The sequence below is a fragment of the Pangasianodon hypophthalmus genome, chromosome 1 (genome assembly GCF_027358585.1).
Source record: "Pangasianodon hypophthalmus isolate fPanHyp1 chromosome 1, fPanHyp1.pri, whole genome shotgun sequence".
In the NCBI taxonomy this organism is placed as follows: domain Eukaryota; kingdom Metazoa; phylum Chordata; class Actinopteri; order Siluriformes; family Pangasiidae; genus Pangasianodon; species Pangasianodon hypophthalmus.
Genome location: NC_069710.1, coordinates 21756116 through 21776369, shown reverse-complemented (window position 1 = coordinate 21776369; position 20254 = coordinate 21756116). Strand labels below are relative to the sequence as shown.

General features: G+C 37.7%; 3 protein-coding genes across 5 annotated transcripts; 2 read left to right on the top strand and 1 right to left on the bottom strand.

The window, feature by feature from the left end:
* The first annotated feature begins 1041 nt into the window (after positions 1-1041).
* On the top strand, positions 1042-8879 carry macc1 (MET transcriptional regulator MACC1). 3 transcript variants are annotated; one of them, XM_034308922.2, is made up of 5 exons: positions 1042-1206; positions 4078-4204; positions 5014-7049; positions 7261-7379; positions 8029-8879. In XM_034308922.2, the coding sequence occupies exons 2-5, from the start codon at positions 4087-4089 to the stop codon at positions 8099-8101; spliced, it is 2346 nt and encodes a 781-aa protein (XP_034164813.1). In that variant the 5' UTR covers positions 1042-1206; positions 4078-4086; the 3' UTR covers positions 8102-8879. The 3 variants fall into 3 exon arrangements, with proteins under 3 accessions (XP_034164813.1, XP_026796089.1, XP_034164806.1); XM_026940288.3 differs by having other exon boundaries at positions 1045-1206; positions 7191-7379; positions 8029-8876; XM_034308915.2 differs by lacking the exon at positions 1042-1206 and adding an exon at positions 1213-1357 and having other exon boundaries at positions 7191-7379; positions 8029-8876.
* A 2990-nt stretch (positions 8880-11869) lies between these two features.
* LOC113542411 (hemoglobin subunit beta) lies at positions 11870-12717 on the bottom strand. Its single transcript, XM_026939937.3, has 3 exons — positions 12560-12717; positions 12239-12461; positions 11870-12112 (listed from the first exon to the last, which is right to left on the bottom strand). Exons 1-3 carry the CDS (start codon positions 12649-12651, stop codon positions 11984-11986), a joined length of 444 nt encoding a protein of 147 aa, XP_026795738.1. The 5' UTR covers positions 12652-12717; the 3' UTR covers positions 11870-11983.
* Positions 12718-19144: 6427 nt separating this feature from the next.
* On the top strand, positions 19145-19971 carry LOC113542419 (hemoglobin embryonic subunit alpha). Its single transcript, XM_026939956.2, has 3 exons — positions 19145-19302; positions 19398-19605; positions 19720-19971. The coding sequence occupies exons 1-3, from the start codon at positions 19208-19210 to the stop codon at positions 19846-19848; spliced, it is 432 nt and encodes a 143-aa protein (XP_026795757.1). The 5' UTR covers positions 19145-19207; the 3' UTR covers positions 19849-19971.
* Positions 19972-20254: the final 283 nt, after the last annotated feature.

Here is a 20254-nt window from a genome sequence, read left to right as displayed (position 1 = left end):
AGTGGCAAAGGGGAAAACCGGTGGTTCTGTTATGCTGTGGGAGCCATTTTCCTTCATGGCATGTGTTCATTTATCCTCTTAGAGGGAAGGCTTACTGCAAATGAATCCAAAGTTATTCTGACTGATCAACTTTACTCAATGATGTAACATTTCTATCATGACAGGAGAAGTCTCTTCCAGGATGGCAGTGTCCCTATCCACAGGGCATGAGGGCTCACTGAATGGTTTAATAAGTGTGAAAACGCTGTAAATAATATGCTATAAATACAGTATAAGAGAACCTGTGTTAGACAGCCCTCTCCATCATCATCACTGAAACACAAGAGGGGAATATTTTTTTGGAGGAATGGTGTTCATCCCTCAGTACAGTTCCAGAGACTGATAAAGACTGTTCTGGGGGCTGAAGTGTAGTAATACACTTTATGTTGTTGATGATGATGATGATGATGATGATTTGGTACCTGTCTGTATGTAGTGAGGTATGTAGGCTGTCTGGTGAATGATCTCCTAACTTTGCATCTCCTCTCTGTCCTTAAAACAACTAAAATATTTACCTACATTTACATTTTGACTTGGAAATCAATCAATTTATTGGTTTATAGCAGAAAGCCTAAATCACTTGTTTACTATTGACTTAGTATGACTACTTAGATGCAGGTAACAAGTGTAATTACTACTGATTCATCAGCTTACTATCTTAATAAGTCCCTTTGTCTCATCAGACTTCCTGTCCAATACCAAACGCATTACCAGTTTTTGTTTGTTTGTTTGTTTGTTTGTTTGTTTTATCTTGGCAAAATCCGCAATCCAGAAATGAACTGATCTCTCTAACTAATCTCTTTACAGAAAACTCAGATAAATACAAACTAGAGTTTTAGACTTGAAAAGGCTTATCATCATGTTGTGAACCCTGAATGAGTATAAAACACGTTTTCCCACGGATACCGAAACCACCTTTAGTTTCAGGTGTTGCAACTCTGGATTCGTACATAACGCAGAGACGTCTGGGTATCAGAGTCATAACCAGAACCTGCTCTCAGCTGCTCCAGTACTCTGACTGGTTTCTTAGGACTACTTTTCCCACAATGCATTTGTTTACTATGCAAACGAAGCTTTGGACGCTAACGTGCAAGGTGTATGGCTGTTGACACTCCCTATCTTTTTTTATTTAAAAGTTGCCTAGTGAACGTGGCACTTCAGTTTCGGGTGAGTTCTGTGTAATTCATGAATGAATGAATGAATGAACGGATGGTTGAGTGTGTATTGAATGTTTATTGTGTTACATTTCGCAAACGGAGCGTATTTTCTGGCTTAGGCGCTCCTGAAGGAGTGAATCTGGTCAGTGTGAGGAGCTCAGGTGCGGTTTAACTTCCGCGTGGTTTTGTTTCATTAAGCGATATATGAGTTTACAGATACTCTGTTTTATACTGACTGCTGTTTTGTTGGTCCGCGTTTATTCTCTGTTTTCATTTGTGGAGTCCGAAAGAACACTAACTACCTAATTGTTTTATTGGGCACGTGACATCCGGACACGTCCATAATGTCGTAGAAGCTAGAATTTTCCAGAACTAGCCGACATACTGTTAATACCTACACAGCTTCCACACACTGCGCTTATTTCATACCCAAGGTAGTGCATTCAGGGTATGTAGGGGATGTGTGTGTGTGTGTGTGTGTGTGTGGAGCGAGTTGAGTTGAATGGAGGCTTTCTGTCCATCAGCAGAGTGTTTGTGATTCAGACAAGCCCAACCTGTTTTTGTGCAGCGGCACAGTAACCACAGAATTAATGACTGACTTGTTTTGACAAACTGAACACCACAGTGACGTTTCCACACAACAAGAAGCAAGAACTGCTCTTCGCACTAATAGCTGCTTTCACGTTTGCATTGCTATTACAATACCAAAATAGTGCACAGAGGTCACACTGGGGTTAGGCAGAATTACTCCTGACAGCATAAAGGGATATTTTTCAGGGTTTTATATATATACAGTACTGTGCAAAAGTTTAAGCACATGCAAAGAAATGCTGTAGAGCAAAGATGCCTTCAAAAATAATGAAATTAAATGTTTCTACATTAAAAAAAAATACTATAAAGAGCAGTAAACAGTAATAAATGAAACGAAGTCAATATCTGGTGTGACAATCCTTTGCTTTAAAAAAAAAAAAAATAGTAGTCTCAGGTACAATTTGTGCAGTTTTATAAGGAAATGAGCTGTAAGTTTTACTGAGAACAGGCCACAGTTCTTCTGGAGACACTGACTGTTACACTTGCTTCTTATTTTTTCAGCAAATTCATTATGTTTTTTGTTTTGTTTTGTTTTTTTTATCTGAAAAGTGTCTCTTATGTAATATGCTGCTTTCTTTACTGACATACAAAAATTTTTCTGTAACATTTAATTTTGTGCTGGAAAACTAATGTTTGGAAATCTAAAACGTTTTTGTACTGAATCAATAATGTAGAAGTCATATAATAAAAATCTATAACAAAGTTTGTACTAAAAAAATAGGGTGCCTAAGACTTTTGCACAGTACTGTGTGTGTGGGTGTGTGTGTATATATATAAAATACACACACACACACACACACATCAGCCTTAACATGAATACCACCTGCCTAATATTGTGTAGGTCCCTCTTGTGCTTCCAAAACAGCTGTAAACCGTCAAGACTTGGACTCCACAAGACCTCTGAAGGTGTGCTGTGGTATCTGGCCCCAAGAACTTAGCAGCAGATCCTTTATATCCTGTAAGTTAAGAGGTGGGGCCTCCATGGACTTGTTTGTCCAGCACACAGATACTCGATCAGATTGAGATCTGGGGAATTTGGAGGCCAAGTCAACACCTTGATGTCTTTGTCATGTTACTCAAACCATTCCTGAACAATTTTTGCAGTGTGGCAGGTTGTATTATCCTGCTGAAAGAGGCCACTGCCATTAGGGAATAGTGTTGCCATGAAGGGTTGTACTTGGTCTGCAACAATGTTTAGGTAGGTGGTACATGTCAATGTAACATCCACACGGATGCCCTGACCCAAGGTTTCCAAACAAAACATTGCCCAGAGCATCACACTGCCTCTACCAGCTTGCCATCTCTTCCCAAGGTAAGGGATGCACATGCACCCGGCCGTCCACATGACATAAAGAAAACGTGATTCATCAGACCGGGCCACTTTCTTCCATTGCTCCATGGTCCAGTTCTGATGTTCATGTGCACACTGTAGGCACTTTCGGCAGTGGACAGGGGTCAGCATGGGCACTCTGTGATGCACTGTGTGTTCTGATACATTTCTATCATAGCCAGCATTAACTTTTTAAGCAATTTGTGATACAGTGGCTCTTCTGTGGGATCGGACCAGACAGGCTTACCTTCGCTCCCCACGCACATCAGTGAGCCTTGGGTGCCCATGACCCTGTCACCGGTTCACCGGTTGTCCTTCCTTGTACCACTTTTGGTAGGTACTAACTGCTGCATACCGGGAACACCCCACAAGACCTGCCGTTTTGGAGATGCTCAGACCCAGTCTAGCCATCACAATTTGGCCCTTGTTAAAGTCACTCAGATCCTTACGCTTGCCCTTTTTTCCTGCTTCCAACACGTCAACTTCGAGAACTGACTGTTCACTTGCTGCCTAATAGATCCCACCCCTTGACAGGTGCCATTGTAAAGGGAAAATCAATGCTATTCACATCACCTGTCAGTCAGTGCTTTTAATGTTATGGCTGATTGATGTGTGTGTGTGTGTGTGTGTGTGTGTGTGTGTGTGTGTGTGTGTGTGTGTGTATGTATGTATATCTATCTATCTATCTATATATATATGAAAATACCAAAGGAATATACAAACATATATCAGACATTTCTAATATCACATTATATCATACAGACATTAGTTAGTAAAATCTCTTATCAAATTAAACCTTACCTTGAATTAAAATGTCACTTATAATATTTTCCCCAATACCTTTAAGTATTACTTTTACCATGTCTAATTGCAGACTTCTATTTTTAGGGATTAGACTCATAATGCCTACAATTAAAAGTGTATTAATCTTCAACCTAATGTGTTTTTTTCTCCACTCAGATATAAAAGATGGCAGATGTAAGAGCAAAGTCAATCCGACGAACTGGGAGTCTGCTTCGAAGTCGCTCAGAAGGGACTCTGATCGATCTAGATGACAATGTAACCATCAACAACAATAATCTACATGGTAATCATGAACAGTTAATTAATAGAGCATGTAATGCAATGTGAGCATACATGTTGCTAGTATTTGACTATTTTTATTTCACTGTTGTATATACAAGCTGGTATGGTTAAACAACAACACTGAACAGTACTGATTAATTTTAGCTATTGTCTGTTTTTTTGTGGCACTTAGTTTTGTATGTCAGACTAACAGTGCACATCACTATGTTTTTTGGTCTTAATTTAAGACTCTTTGCCAAGATTTTTTTAAAGGTTTTCTGGTTGCTTTGTAAAACACCTTTCTACAGTGCTCAGTGAGTGCAAAACCTTCACTGACCTCAGATACTTGTTTTGCTGATTTATTAAACAGCATCCATTAAATCTGGATGCATCATTTTACATCACCAATAGTTATGACTGAATCAGTTCTAGAGGCTGTCGTGCATGCCTTATTCCTGACTATATGGACTTGTTTTACAGGTGAGGTCATAGATAGCTGGGTTTCTCTACATTTTAACATTTCTGCCATCTTGGTAAATGTTTATCATTGTGTCAGTCTATAATACCATGTTTCAAAAGTTTTCCATCTCTTTTTAATGCTGATGAGAGATTTACATCTTTACACATTGACTTTGCCCAAACTCTGTGGTGATACTGCTCACATAGTTTTATGCAAATGAATGGCATAAACATACCAGTGATGTTAGTTGGATAGTGCCTTGGTGAAGTTATTGCATGTAAGAGCTATGCAATGAAGTGTAAATGTTTTACTTAAAATTTCTTTACTGTTATTTGCCCTAATAATTTACCCAAAATCTTTCCTTCATTCAGGGAGTTACATGTCAAAACATTCGAAATGGCCTGTTTTACAACCAGATGTCCAACCACAAGGACAAACAACAAATCCCTTCTGGAACAAACTGTCCCAGTCAAATCCTTTCTTAGATGACATTGTGTGCAGAAACCCCACTGACTCAAGTGTGTCCATAATGAAGGAGGATCCATCAGCTTTGTTTGGTAACAGTATTGAAGATTGTGAAAGTACGTCCTCGGATGAACACAGTTTTGGTCATTTTCTGGAGCCTGAGAGGAACAGCCTTAATCGATCCGGGCGGTGGAGAAGTGCCTCGGACATTCTTGACAGTCTTGCAAAAAAAGAATCCAAAAAGGAGAAGAGCTTTAACTCTCAAGGACCATTCTTGAAACCTGATTTTGACTGGCTTAAAAATGATATGGAGGCTTACAAAATGGCCTGGCTGAGTCACAGGCAGTTGACCAGGTCCTGTTTGAACCTCAGCCTGATAAAACAAAGTCCTGGTTGGGCTCAAACTCAAGCCACAGACACGCAAATTGTCTGTAAGATTGATCATAATGGAGGCTCAGTGCAGTTGCCTGACTCTAATATCAGTGCCCACATTCCCCAAGGTCATGTTGCTCCAGGGGAGATCCAGGAAATTGCACTCAAAGCTAGCCTTGATCCTCCACGTGGAATCAATAATAATTATGTAACATCGGTGAGTCCTCTTTTGGAAATCAGTCTCAGCAATCCCAATACTATGGAAGGCATCTCACTTGATATTAAAATGGCAGCTGATGTGAAAAATGACCCTTTGAGCCAAGTCATGACAACATTTGTAGGTCTCTTGGCCCATAGGAAAGATGGCCCTTATGAAAAAGTTAAGGACTGTTACATATATAAGGACATTTTACAAATGAAGATCCAGGAGCTAAAGCCTCACATGTACATCATTGCTGCTGCAGAGGCTACAGTCATCCAGCCACCAGCAACCTCAGTATGGGACTATTTAGACCGACATTTCACAGTCGCAGTATATGGTCCCAAGCATATTCATCCATCTTTCAAAGTTGTGCAAGTCATCTCTTGCTATAATAGTGTTCCACCCAGGCTTCCTTTCTCTGATATCCAAAAAGGTAACAGAAACTTGCCCCCTGTTGTGTTGCAACTGTGGGGAAAGCATGAGTTCAATCCACGTGGTCTAAATGATTTGCACTTTACAACCGGTGTGATGGAATCAAAGTTTGAAGTGAAATATGAGGATAAGAACAAAGAAGTCAAAATAGAGGAGCTCAGAACAGGCAGAGCGATCCACTTGCCCTTGGAACTATCAAGGACAGGCAATGGAGATATGGGTCAATTCACATTAGCCGTCCAGGTGAAGGACTCAAATGGCTTCTCTTTAGCAGACTTTCACCTTACTTCTCCTGAGGCTGCTCCTCTGAGGACAGACAAACATGGACTCAGACATGTGGATCGTCACAGGGAAGTGAACCGTTCTCAAGCTATTCCAGAAGAATCTGTCCCGGAGTTCCCAAAGTTCCAAGATATGCCAGTGAATATTCACTGGTATGGTGTAGCATTGAAATCTCTTCTTAGACAGCCAAGAGTGGAGTATCTTCTAGAGTACTTCAAGGGTGACACAATTGCTCTGCTTTCCAGAGAAACAGTTAAGTCTGTTGGACAGTCAAAAGTAAAAGAGTGGTATATTGGCTTTCTCAGGGGAAGTGTTGGTTTGGTACACTGTAAAAATGTGAAGGTCGTAACAAAAGACCAAGTCATTGACTTCTCTGGGGTTAGACTCTCGACACAAACCCTGCTGGACAACATGACTTTGCCGTTTAAAAAGCTTACATACATGTACTCTGCCATTCAGACCCTAGTAACAGATCACGTAACCTGTTGGAGGACTTTTGCTGCAGCTCTGGGTTACTCAAACCTCTCAATAGACAGTTTCTCTAGAAGGCAAGCTGAGACAGAAGCAGAGAAGGTAGCATGTGTACTTGAGAAGCTTAAAGAAGACTGCCACACAGAAAAAACTAGAAGGAAATTTCAACATGAACTCATAATTGTAAGTATCTTTAGTTATATAAATACTTCTTGGTATTTATTTGATTAGTTGATTAGTTTTTGAGTGTTGATTGTCCTGAATATATTTAAATGAGCATGTTGTTCTTAACACATGACATAATGCCATTTCCTTTCTTAACAGGGGCTCTTTAAAATGGATGCTCAGGGCCTTGTAGCCCATTTAATCCAGAACACAGTTATTCTGTCCACAGCTGTTGAGCTTGGTGTACGGTGGAGGGAACTGGCTGAGAAGATTGGAAAACTTTCCAATTCTCAGATTGCTGGTTATGAGGCACCACACAGAGGGAAAAGTGGAGAAGTCAGTGCCCAGGTAAGCACCTGTAAAGCTTTTCTGCTGTGGATTCTATTGAAAGACTTTTGTGCTGTGCCTAACATAAGTATTCAGCTCCTTGAACATTTCTTTTTTGTAGTGTTACAACTTGGAACTGAAGGGGTCTTAATTGGGATTATATGCCATGCATCTCCACACAATAACCCATAGTATTTAAGTGGGAGATGGAAAAAAAAAATAGAGTTTGCAAAACTATTTACAAATACAAAGTATACACTCCCATTGGTGTGAAACCCCTAAATTAGTTCTGGTGCAACTACTTGTTAGCCGAAGTCACATAATTAGTTGAATGGAGTCCATCTGTGTTTAATTTTTGTCACGTTGTCTCATATAAATGTATTTGTTCATAGGATATAGTTCTGGAAAGATATCTGAAAATAGTTTGCACCATCAAATGTAAGACATATCCTGTAAAGCAAATGCTACATATCAGAATTAAGTCCATTTCAATTCCAGGTTGTAGCACTACAAAATGTGGAAAAGTTCAAGGGAAGTGAACACTTGTGCAAGGCAAGGTATATTAAAATATAACATTTCTGTTGTTACTGTATTAAATGTTTGGAATGTATAGGTTAGCTGTGAATAAAGAGGCATTTAATGTTCCAATTTATGGTGGTTTACTTTTCAGTCAATGTGGAAGCCTGCATACGACTTCCTGTACTCTTGGAGTATGCAGTATGGTGAGGGCTATAGGGACATGATTCAGGACCTCCATCTGGCCCTAGACAAGATGAAGAGCCCAGTGACTAAACACTGGAGACAGATTACTGGAGCTCTCATTACAGTAAACTGCATGGAGATCTTGAGGGCCTCTGCTTTCCACAAAGCATAGTGAACACTAAGCTAAGCTAAGCAAACTGGTGGGTTTAGGAATGTCATGCATTGTGTTTTTTTCTGTATTTGTATAGCAGTGAGCAATAAATGCTTTCTTTGTACAGTTTAACTGAAAATGGCAGAATATGAAGGCTGTTGAACTTGGAATATAGTCTTTTGTTCTGTTGGACATATGAAGTTGCCCATGCCAACACTAAGGTTATTCAAGTTATTCATTTTTTCATGTTACTACACTGTATAGTTTAATTGTATGTTAAATGAAATGCCTCACATCCAAAGTCTGAGTCCTTGTTATGTTTGTGTATTTCAATCTGTTTGTGTATTTCAACACTGAAATAGAGAGAATCTGGACGCTTCTTCTATATCAAAGTCCTGCTGCTTAAGATGAAGCCTCATTAAGTTCCTTCTGTTGCTGGAACAGCTGATTGCTTTAGGAAGAGAGACTTTTTCTCTGCATCTTAAGCTCTAAAAGTGGGGCAAGCCTTTGTGTTATAAAATTACATATGTTTTTCTAGACTTACTGTAACTATTTTACCAGTGTACTTAAAAGATATATTGTTAACTGTACAATTTTTAATATTTAATGTTGTAATTATTATTGCTGAACTAGAATAATAAAACAGATTTTAACTGTTTCATGAATGGACGGTCAATTTAACTAAGTATCTTTTATTTTCATTTTACATTGAGTTTACATGGGCTATCATGCACTTCGAGGCACAGAAAGCCTTGTATCAGAAAAGTGTCCTGGCTGTTTCAGTGGTTTGCATTTGCATGGCAGGCCTGTCACTTTCTCTCGGTAGCTTTTTAAATTATGCTATTTGCAGGGTGCAGGACTGTGTAGTGACCTCAATATCACAAAGGTCCATTTGCAGCAGAGTGACTCTGGAATGCAAACTGTTCTTCGATGTACTAATGAATACAGATCCAAAGTATCACTTGTGAGTTAGGTCAGTTTTTTCTTGAATGTTTTTAGCTATCCATGAAAAGAGAAATGCCTAATTAGTACACTAATTAGGTAGTACACAACAGTCCCAACAGACCCAATTATGTTCCTGAGTGAGGCTCCTAAAATTAAATTTTTCTAATTAAAGGTACAAAAACATACTGTTGAAAATAACATCCCAGTGACAGACAAACCCTAGCTTAGTACATTTTCCTCAACCTATACCTGCACAAACATGGACCTACTAAATGTTCTTTCACTAGGTGCAATAGCCTTCAGTATCAGTCTTATACTCCTCAAAAAGCCATCTGTCCTGTTCAGTAGTTCACCATTTGTGTAAATGGTCTGTTTTTTTTTTTATCTCTTTTTTTATTTATGAAAAATAGTGCTCTCAGCATTTAGATCACAGGGGCACAATCAGGCAGAGAACAAGTTCTTCAACAGGGTTTCAGTTATGTTTTTAATAATGTGAATGTGTTTAATAGATGTTTCTCACATGTCTGTAAGTATGTGGACACCTGACCATCACACCTACAGTATATGAGCTTATCGGACATTAATATGCAGTTGATCCCCCCTTTGTGGCTATAACAGCTTCCAGTCTTCTGAGAAGGCTTCCTACAAGATTTTAGAGTGTGTCTGTCGGCATTTGTGCCCATTCAATCAAAAGAGCGTTTGTGAGGTCAGGCACTGATGTTGGCCGAGAAGCTTCATGAAGCTCCTGATACACAGTTCTTGTGCTGATGTGAATAATGTGCTGTAATGAGTAATGCAACAGACGATAGGTGATTTTTATGTGCTAAAAGCATGGCAGAAAGTTCATGAACTGACTTGTGGCAAAGGTGGCATCCTATGACTGCACTGAGTCACTGAGCTCTTCAGTACGACCCATTCTACTGCCAGTGTTTATCTATGGAGACTGCATGGATATGCACTTGATTTTACGCAACTTTTAGGGAGGGGTGTAGCTGAAACACCTGAACTCAATCATTAGGAGGGCTGTCCACATATTTTTGGCCATACAGTGTATTTCTCATTCCCAAAAGAAGTTTTTTTGACATGTTGCTAAAGACTTCAGTTGTTTCAAAGTAGAAAAAGGTAAAAGCTAAAACATAAACAGATAGACAGAAATTTTGTTGATCCAGAGGTAAATTGCAGCATGACAGTAGTGGTAAAAGACAAACATTCACAGATAAACATAAATACAAGAAGATAGCTTAGTGCAAAAAAAGAATCTAATGGAAATCTATTAGATTAGATACAAGATTATTTGATCATTTGATTCGCTAAAATATCGAATTCTACCAAAATTTATGAGTAATATAAACATTTTGGTAAACATTTCATTGGTGCATTTTATTTAAGCAGTTGCCTGTGTACAGGGCATATTATGGGCAAAGCCTCAGGAAGAAGGAAAGCTTTATTTTGTAGTGCTACTGGTGTGCTTTTCTATGATGAATACTGTGTAATCAGGTTGTACATTCATTGTACTCAAAACCAAGTAGGCTGGAGGATTGCCATGTCTAACAGCACAATGCCGTTCAGCACTTTTGTTATCAGGGTCCTGAGATTTTGCAGTACTCACTGAGGCCCAGTGAGGACAGAAACAGAGCAGCACCAAAGTGGACCTTTTTTCAAGAGCATTGACGCAGATCACATTGAGATTAATGAGATATGACCTCTTTGTTGCTGCACTCTTGCAACCAACTGGATCAACAGTCATGCAAAATCTGTTTACATAACACAGGGAATGAGGGCTAAAAAATCAAATTTTTTAAAAATAATTCTCTTCAGCTGAGAGCGAGTGCCCCACAGTGTGGTAGGCAGATGTACAGGCATTTTTCCTGAATCATATTTGTTATTTGACACCCATGAACATGTGTAGCAGCAGTAGTAATAATACAGTATTACATAAACTTTATGAAATAAAAGTTTATTGCAGCAGCATGGATTCTGACCACAACAAGCCATTAGTCGGTTAATGAGTCATGTGACCTAATGGCCATTACATTTGCTAACCATGAGCTCACCTATATTTTTCTATAGTTCAGGCCACATTGTATTATGTAGCAGTGTAGTTATATAATTTCTACATATTGTGTGACCTCTACAAATACCAATTTTTACATACAAACATCTTAGAGACTATTGCCTTTTTTACAGTTTAATTGTGTGGTTTAGTTAGAGTTTTTCCTAATTAAATATTTGGCTGTAACTAAACCACACAGACAAATGCAAAAGATATGTGAATATCTGGCTTCATTTCTTTTGTATATGAAAAGCTTTATGCTGTGTGTATGTGATGAAGCATTACGATGAAGTTTAAGACATTGTGAGAATGGGACATTTACATTTGCAAAGTAAACAGCTCTATTCAGAGCTACTAAAGAACTTATTTATTTTATACAGTAGTTGTACTATTGAAACGAGAGAGGAGGAGAAATATATGCAAGAAAATGCCGCAGGGAATGACAATCATGCGCATGCGTGGTAAATGTGTCAAACTTCAGTAAATGAAGCACGGAATTTTGCACAAAGACACAAGTTAAAGTAAATGAGCACATACTGTAGTAGCCTAATTCAACTGAATACAGATGATTCTTACAGTTAAGATATTAACTTTTCTTTGCAAGTTAATAAATGTAACCTGCTTTACTTATCCCTAAATGCACAATGAATGACCAGACAATTCACAAATGTATATTGGTTATTTTATTTAAATACTTGCTTTCACAAGTACATGGTCATTTTTAAAACTGAAAACGTTTGATGGTCCTCTCTGGCCATCAAGTCACTTCAGCATTTAGTGGTACTGCTTTCCGAGCGCAGAGACTACAACAGCCATGAACTTCTGCAGAGCTCCCTGTACTTCAGCTGTGAAGCTGGCACCCAGGGAAGAGGCAATGACAATGGTGAGGCAGTCAGCCAGCAGCTACTTGTGGAAACAGAGTGAACCCAGGTTAAGTTATAAAATGATTATTGTAAGTGCTAAATGTTAAACTGCCAATGAGTTAACTAACTGAAGGAATAACTTATAAATAAATAAAACCAGACGCACCCTGAAGTTATCGGGATCCACGCGCAGTTTCTCAGAGTGCAGCACACTCAGGTCGGTGAAAGTGGCCTTAATGTTGTCCATGTTCTTCACAGCTGTCTCCAGACCACGGACTACTGTTAAGCCATGGGCAGCAACCTTGGGGTTTCCAAGGATGGCAGCGGCGTTGTACAAGTTTCCAAAGTTACCAAAGTACCTCTGGGTCCATGGGTACACGACAAGACACCTGAGTGGCAAGATCAGAGGCATGTGGTTTCATATTTACAACAACAACGAAAAAGAAATCAAAGTTTAGGGGAAAAAAAATGCTTTGCAAAACCATACCTTGCCAGTGCCTGGTGACCGACTGACTCACAATCGATCTTGGAAAAGATGTCCTTGATGGTAGCGCGCTCGAAATCAGTCCACACAACCATGGTGCTGGCTTTTGGGGTTTCTAAATGTTCTGATGAACTAGGAGCCCTGTAATTCAGGTCTGTTTAGGCAGCTTATATAGGCCTGTGCATTTGACTGCTCCTCCCAAGACCACGCAACAAACGTTTTAAGGGGTGGCTCTTGCAGTCTGAATAATTTTGATTAGATATGAATACTTATCTTTCAAATAATGTTGTCATGGTATATGAGATAAAGCTTCCTGTTTGCGCATGCAGACTGTTTTACAGAAATTATTTGTAGTGGCGTATTCTGTACATTGTTTTCAATGGCATTAGTATAACTTGAGTAGATTACATAATGACCAAAAAACTTATCGTAGTATTAAAGACTGAGATTCAAGCAAATAAAATCATGCTTGTTAATGCCTGTAATATAATTACACTGGTATGAATGGACGCATTAGGTAAGAAATATCTATAAGTAGTTTTTTTTTTTTTTTTTCAAACACAGCCAGAGTTTATAAATGTTCAAATGAATGCCACTTTCTTATAATTTGACATAAATAATAAACTACTAGCTATAGCCTTATTAAAAATAGTAAAAATCAGTGAATTCAGTGAATTCAGATATTTTGAGATACTTTTTGAATTTCTAATTTGTCGAAGCTTTACCATTAAGCTTTACCATTAACAAAACAGCATACACAGCACATCACCCAGATCCTCAAGGAAAAAAAATTATATCATATTCTTAAAAAAGCTTGGCTTACTCTTTTGTCAAGATTGACTGAAAACTTGAAAACTATAATTACTGACATGTTTGGAAATCTGGGGTGGTGTGTTTTCTTGGATTAGGACTTACATCATCAATCTTCAATTGCATGTTTAAAATTTATTTGTAGTATACTTATTCAAGGCTTGAATAAATCAAATTCAATAACAGGACCTGCAAAAATCCCCATAGTCAAAAAAATTTCCATAGTCATCATCAACATATTCCAATATTGTATGAACACAGTAGATTAGGTATAGGGACTACATATTAAGATGCTGGCCAGATTGACATTCTATAAATAATTTCTTACAGTAAAAACAATAATGACAGGGTGTAGAACATCTTCAATATTTTTCATAACCAATCTTTTCTGAAATTCAGGATGAACAGATTAAGTAAAATAACAGTAAAAAAAAACACTAAAAGGTAAGTAACATTTTATCATTTATTTCTTGAAATAGCAGCATAAAACATGATCAACATCATATTAAAATTAAAATTAAAAGTTAAAATAAAACATTATTAAAATATACATCAACATCAATGAATAAAAGATGAACACAGTACACTAAGTAAAAGTCTCTGCATACTCAGTAGGCCTATATTTCCTTATTCTATAGTTCCCAGTTCGCCTTATTCAAATGATTTGAAGAAGCAGAAGAAGATTAATTAAGATGCTTCGTAAAACATCATTTATTGCACATAAAATCCAAAAATGCATCATGAAAACATAGTTGTGGGGTGTTTTGTGCATCAATTCATGCATCCATTATATCTCTTCATTTTTCCACTCTCTACTTATTGTATTTTAAGACTCCATTAACCTGAACCATCTTGAAAATGATTAAATTATAAACATTATGATTTATAATGTACATGATTTGAACAAACTTTATACTTTTTTTTATTTTGGTATTTTGTGTAGTAGTACATCTTATGTATATGCATAATAAATATGTGGAATATATTAGTTACAATAATTTTATAAATGATGGTGGGTGTGTGTGTGTGTGTTTGGTGTCCACTAGCCAAAGCATATGTAACTGTTTCTACCTCAAGATATTTCTACTTGGAAATTTTGATAGGGAAACACTCTACATAGAATATTTACCTCAGATTACCCCAGAGGGATAACCAAAGAACCCTTAATGCTTCTAGAGCTAATCTTTATCTAAATGAAATATTTTCTTGTAATGTTTTCATAACATACACTCACCATCCACTTTATTAGGAACACCGGTACACCTGTACATTTATGCAGTTATTTAATCAGCCAATCATGTGGGAACAGCACACTTCATAAAATCATGCTTCATAAAATCAAGCTTCTACTGTAGCTTGGATGTTGGTACCAGAAGAGCAGGTTTGAGTATTTCAGAAACTGCTGATCTCCTGGGAATTTCAAACACAACAGTCTCTAGAGTTTACACAAAATGGTGTGATATACAAAAACCATTGAGTGAGCCACAGTTCTGTGGGTGGAAATGCCTTATTAATAAGAGAGGTCAGAGGAAAACTGTAAGATTAGTTCAAGCTTACAGGAAAGATATAGTAATTAAAATAATCACTCTTTACAACCGTGGTGAGCAGAAAAGCATATCAACATGCACAATACTTCGAACCTTAAGGTGGATGGGCTACAACAGCAGAAGACCACAAGACAACCATGGTGAGCAGAAAAGCATCTGAGAAAGCACAACACATCAAACCTTGAGGTGGATGTGCTACAACAGCAGAAGACCACATCAGGTTCCACTCCTGTCAGCCAAGAACAGGAATCTGAGCCTATCATGGGCAGAGGCTCACCCAAACTGGTCAGTTGAAGATTAGAAATATGATCACCTGCTCTTTTTCCAGTCTTCAACTGTCCAGTTTGGGTGAGTCTGTGCCCATGACAGCCTCAGATTCTTGTTCTTGGCTGACAGGAGTGGACACATGTGGAGCCTCCACTCAGAAGGCATTATTCCAGGGTGTGGTAGATAAATGTCAGATAGTGACATAAATGCACAGTAGTGCTATCATTCATCTGCATGTCAGTCATGTCATGTCACGTATAAGCCAAAACCACCACTGCTTGTTAAAGGCTCTTAGCTTACTGAAACCATTCTACTTGGAATTGTTTTTGATAGCGAAACACTCTACATAGAACTTTTAGATTACCTCAGAAGCTAACCAAAGAACCCTTAATACTTCTAGATCTAATCTTTATCTAGATAGAATATTTTCTCTGAAAGTATGAAGGTTAACATAAATATTAGGCTTAAGCATTAATGCAGGATGGATTAATAAATAATGTGTTCTACATTCCCTGTTTTGTTTTTTGCCTTCTAGCCTATTGGCTTGACATTTAAATATTTAACAGGGCAAAATACTTTCAAAAAGTCCATAAATTAAGTAAGTTCACTACATGCACTGAAAAAAAATATTGGAGTGAAATTTACTCAAGAAAAGTATGGTAACAATTTCCACACACACACACACACACACACACACACAAATTAATTTTAACTCAGTAAAGTAAGTACAATATACACTTTGGGCAATTTAGTACAGAACTTAAAGCATTTACGTAATTATAATAATTTGCTTTTTGTGTAAAAATCACAAGATTTGTTTCTATCATATTTACTGAAGCACTCGATCATTTTTTTCAGTGTAGCCAAAAGTATGTGCATGCCTGACCATAGTCCCCACAGGTGGGCATTCACCTAATTTTTACCACAAAGTTGGAAGCACATGATCGTTTAGAGTGACATTGCCCCTGCAAAGTGAGGTCCACAAAGACATGGTTTGCAAGGTTGGTTTGGAAGCACACAAGTAGTCTGCACAGAGCCCTGACCTCAACCCTACTGAACATCTTTCAGATGAACTGGCATGCTGATTGTGCCACTGGCATCCTTACCTGACATCAGTGCCCAATCTCACTAATGCTCTTGCAGCTGAATTGGCACGAATCTCCACAAATCTAGTGAAAAGCCTTTTCAGAAAAGTGGATAGGTTGTTATAGCAGCAAAAGGGGCAACTCCATATTAATGCCATGCCTTTGGAACAGGATGTTCAACAAGCACATGGTCAGGTGTCCACATACTTCTGGCCATATAGTGCACAGTGACACCAAAAAACGGATTATGAAACATATATTTATGAACATAAATATATTAAGTTAGCCTATCAAAGATAAATAAATAATTTAACTCAATGGTTTATGTGTCCTGGGACGTATAAATATTTGTCAGGCTCTGGGAAATGCAATAGATAGATGGGTTTAATTTTAGTGGGAAAGGGCTGACTCAAGTACTCCAGTACTCTCATGTGACTTGAACTGCACTAAGGGATCAACTCGTTATCCTTGTCACAAAGCAACATACAGTGACCAGGCCACTGTCTAGTGGCAATTGTTGATTTTTTTTTACAATAGTTTACAATAGTTACAGGGGATTTTTTTACTGAAAATATAGTTCTTTAAAGATAATATAACATGATCATATTAAAAAATAATGAATTCCATTTTCACTGGTTTTATAATGTAACATGAAATATGAGGGGATTTGGATTGCAGAGATGGCCTACAGTATGTTGTAGAAAAATCAGTACAGTTTGTTTATATTACTGTTATTTAATTTGTAAGGTATTATTTTATTAATTTCATTACAAATCTTTGAATTATAAGCCATCAATATATCAAGAATTTCTTGTCGACACCTTCTATAGCAGTAGGAAGAGAGAGGTTCAGGCAGTAGTCAGGCAGTTGCCACCTCATTCAGTGAGGAAGATGAAGCGGATGAAATTCACGCAGTAAACCACAGCGAGACAACAGCGAAGCCAGTGGTGAAAAAGGAAGGAGGAAGGAGCACACCATAGCAAAAGAGCATTTTATAAATGGTTGTTAAATTGGGGTAGTTGAGCCTTAATGTGTTAAGAAAATAGCAATGAATTAATTTTCTTAAGTGTCTTTACATTCTTATCATCAAAAAGAATTAAATAGGGTTATGTCTGTGAAGGGGGGCTAGGGGTATTCTATTAGGTGCAGTCAGAGAAATAAGTATAAACCTAGCCATGCCATTAGAAGTCTGATTTTATTTGTCTATATTTCTCTATATATTTAATCCCTGAGGTGAATTAAATGCAGCTCTAAAGAAAATTTTCTAAAGAAAATGAACAACAAATTGCAAGTAAGGAAAAAAGAAATGTACGCTATATGGCCAAAATTTGTGGACACCTTACAATCAGACCCATATGTGGGCTTTCCCTGAACTGTTGCCACAAGTTTGGTGTAGAAGAACTCAAGTAGCCTGCACAGAGCCCTGATCTCAACCCCAGTGAACACCTTTAGGATGAACTGGAACGCCAATTGTGCACCAGGAATTTCTCACTCGACAGTAGTGCCTGGCCTCACTAATGCTCTAGTGTCTGAATGGACAAATCCCCACAGCCATGCGGCAAAATCTAGTGGAAAGCCTTCGCAGAAAGGTGGAGGTTATTATAACAGCTAAGGTGGGAGTAAATCTAGAATGGGATGTTCGAAAAGCACATATGGTTGTGACGGTCAGGTGTCCACAAACTTTTGGCTATATAGTGTATAATAAGTGTGACTTACAACAAATTAATCCAAGACTTTCTGTACTTACAATGCTTTATATCAAAATTCAGAGGAATATATCTGCTACACCATTCAACCACCTTTTCCCCAAGATGGTTTTGGATTGCTTTGCCTTGCCTTGCTCAAATACAAATCTGTTTTATACTTCAATACTGTAAGTGCACAGATCAAATCAAAACACATTCAGCTATTAAAAATGATCAACTAGAAAATAATGATCATTAATAGATCAGGATTCATTCCTATGTCACATAGACATTTATAACGTAACCCTCAGTCACTCTCATTTTCTTGTTTTGGCTAAATGAAAAAGTAATAATTAGCTAAATATTAAATATTTAGTTGAGTAGGCTATATCACATACTGCGTCGCAAATAATAAATTAATACATAAAATTAATAATAAAACAATAAATTAAACAATAAATTGGTCAATACATATTTATTTACAGGTTTCGAAAAAATATTGACATATTCTAGTTGTATTATATGAGTTAACTTTGTTTAAAAATATTTTAGTCATATGAATTTGCACTATAGTGCATTGCAGTCAAGGAATAGGAAGATCCTGTTATACATTTTTAGAGGTCACACCCATGAAACCCTTCTGTTGACAACGTATTTACACTGAAATGCCAATATTTTCTTGGCAGTCTTTACAAGATCCCACCCCTTTAATTGCCAAGAAAACTGTATTGCTATAAACTGATAAAAGCAAATCATTGTTTTCCAAATTTCACCGCTCAGATTGGAGTGCAACAAAATGTGAAGCATTAAATATTTTCATGGTGTGATTAATGTCACCCTTTATACCAAGATATCTATACCAACAAATAATTCATTTTATGTTTTTAATTCAGATCATTCATATTAATTTAAAACTAAGGGAAAATATAACCTAAAACAAATAAATAACATTAAAAAAAACAGGCTACATAAACATTCAGCAATTATTAATTCGTGTCATTTGTTTTTCTGAGCTGATTATTTTAAATATTTTGGATCAAATGTCATACTTGAATGGGCTGCTTGTTTCCTATCACGCATGCAAGTTATCTCTTACAAACAGCAGAAGTGCTGACTAATCTGTCGTATTTGAAATGAAGCCAAGTTGTCATGCATTTGAGGTGGGTCCTGGGTGTGCCAGCTTCAGCTCCTTGTATAAAAGGGTGATTCTTTTTTGAGGCAGTTTACAGAAGTCTCTTGCCAAACTACTCCGAAACCATGAGTCTCTCTGCCAAGGACAAAGATGCCATCAAAGCCTTCTGGGCCAAGATTGCCCCAAAGGCCGAAGACATCGGTGCTGATGCTCTGTTCAGGTAGGTGCTTGAGTATCTCTTCTCTTTTTTTGCTATCCACATCGATTCCTCTTGCAGTACTGAGGACTAATTCTTTTTCACTTAACTATACGCAGGATGCTGACTGTTTACCCGCAGACCAAGACCTATTTCTCCCACTGGAGTGACTTGAGCAGTGGCTCTGCCCAGGTGAAGAAGCATGGAAAGACTGTTATGTCTGGTGTGGAAGAAGCTGTCAGCAAAATCGATGACCTGACCAATGGGCTGCTTAACCTGAGCGAGCTGCACGCTTACCAGCTACGTGTTGACCCGACCAACTTCAAGGTAATCATACACTACACCACCTTTATTTGCTCTGTAATAATTTAATCTTGCTCTTTCCTTTAGATCCTTTCCTACATGCTTGTTAAATCTTGATGTTTTCCCCTTTCCCTGTAGATCCTATCCCACAACTTGCTCGTTGTTCTGGCCACAATGTTCCCCACTGACTTTACTCCTGAGGTACACGTGTCTATGGATAAGTTTCTCGCTGCCGTGTCCCTGGCTCTCTCTGAGAAGTACAGATAAGAAGCTCTGCAGGCAACAGATGGACACCCACATGCATCTGTCTTTCTCAGATCCAGTAAATGTCCTTGATTGATCTAAATAAAAGCCAAAAATATTTTTGGCCTGCTATTGGAAATAAGACAATGTCTTCTCTGGTCGTCTCTATTTTGCTATAATATGTGTTCATATTAGATCTAGGACTAAAAGAAGTTGATAGAGGTAGTGGAGGGAAAGACAAACAAACATGTAAGACAATACAAATCTTTATTTAAAAAAAAAAACATATAAGCCTAAGAAGTGTCAGGTGTTTTCAGTTAAAACCTCCGATCATCACACTATGCTTTATACATTTATTATTAAATATAATTTAAAAAGCATATGTTTTGTCAAAATAACAAATAGCTGAGCCAGCACAAAGGTGTTCAGA

Coding starts and splice junctions, on each gene's coding strand:
- macc1 (XM_026940288.3), top strand. CDS start 4,087: ATGGCAGATGTAAGAGCAAAGTCAATCCGACGAACTGGGAGTCTGCTT. Junction 4,205..5,013: donor CAACAACAATAATCTACATG/GTAATCATGAAC, acceptor TCCTTCATTCAG/GGAGTTACATGTCAAAACAT. Junction 7,380..8,028: donor GTGGAGAAGTCAGTGCCCAG/GTAAGCACCTGT, acceptor TTTACTTTTCAG/TCAATGTGGAAGCCTGCATA.
- LOC113542411 (XM_026939937.3), bottom strand. CDS start 12,651: ATGGTTGTGTGGACTGATTTCGAGCGCGCTACCATCAAGGACATCTTT. Junction 12,462..12,559: donor GGTCACCAGGCACTGGCAAG/GTATGGTTTTGC, acceptor CTTGCCACTCAG/GTGTCTTGTCGTGTACCCAT. Junction 12,113..12,238: donor TGGATCCCGATAACTTCAGG/GTGCGTCTGGTT, acceptor TTCCACAAGTAG/CTGCTGGCTGACTGCCTCAC.
- LOC113542419 (XM_026939956.2), top strand. CDS start 19,208: ATGAGTCTCTCTGCCAAGGACAAAGATGCCATCAAAGCCTTCTGGGCC. Junction 19,303..19,397: donor GGTGCTGATGCTCTGTTCAG/GTAGGTGCTTGA, acceptor AACTATACGCAG/GATGCTGACTGTTTACCCGC. Junction 19,606..19,719: donor TTGACCCGACCAACTTCAAG/GTAATCATACAC, acceptor CTTTCCCTGTAG/ATCCTATCCCACAACTTGCT.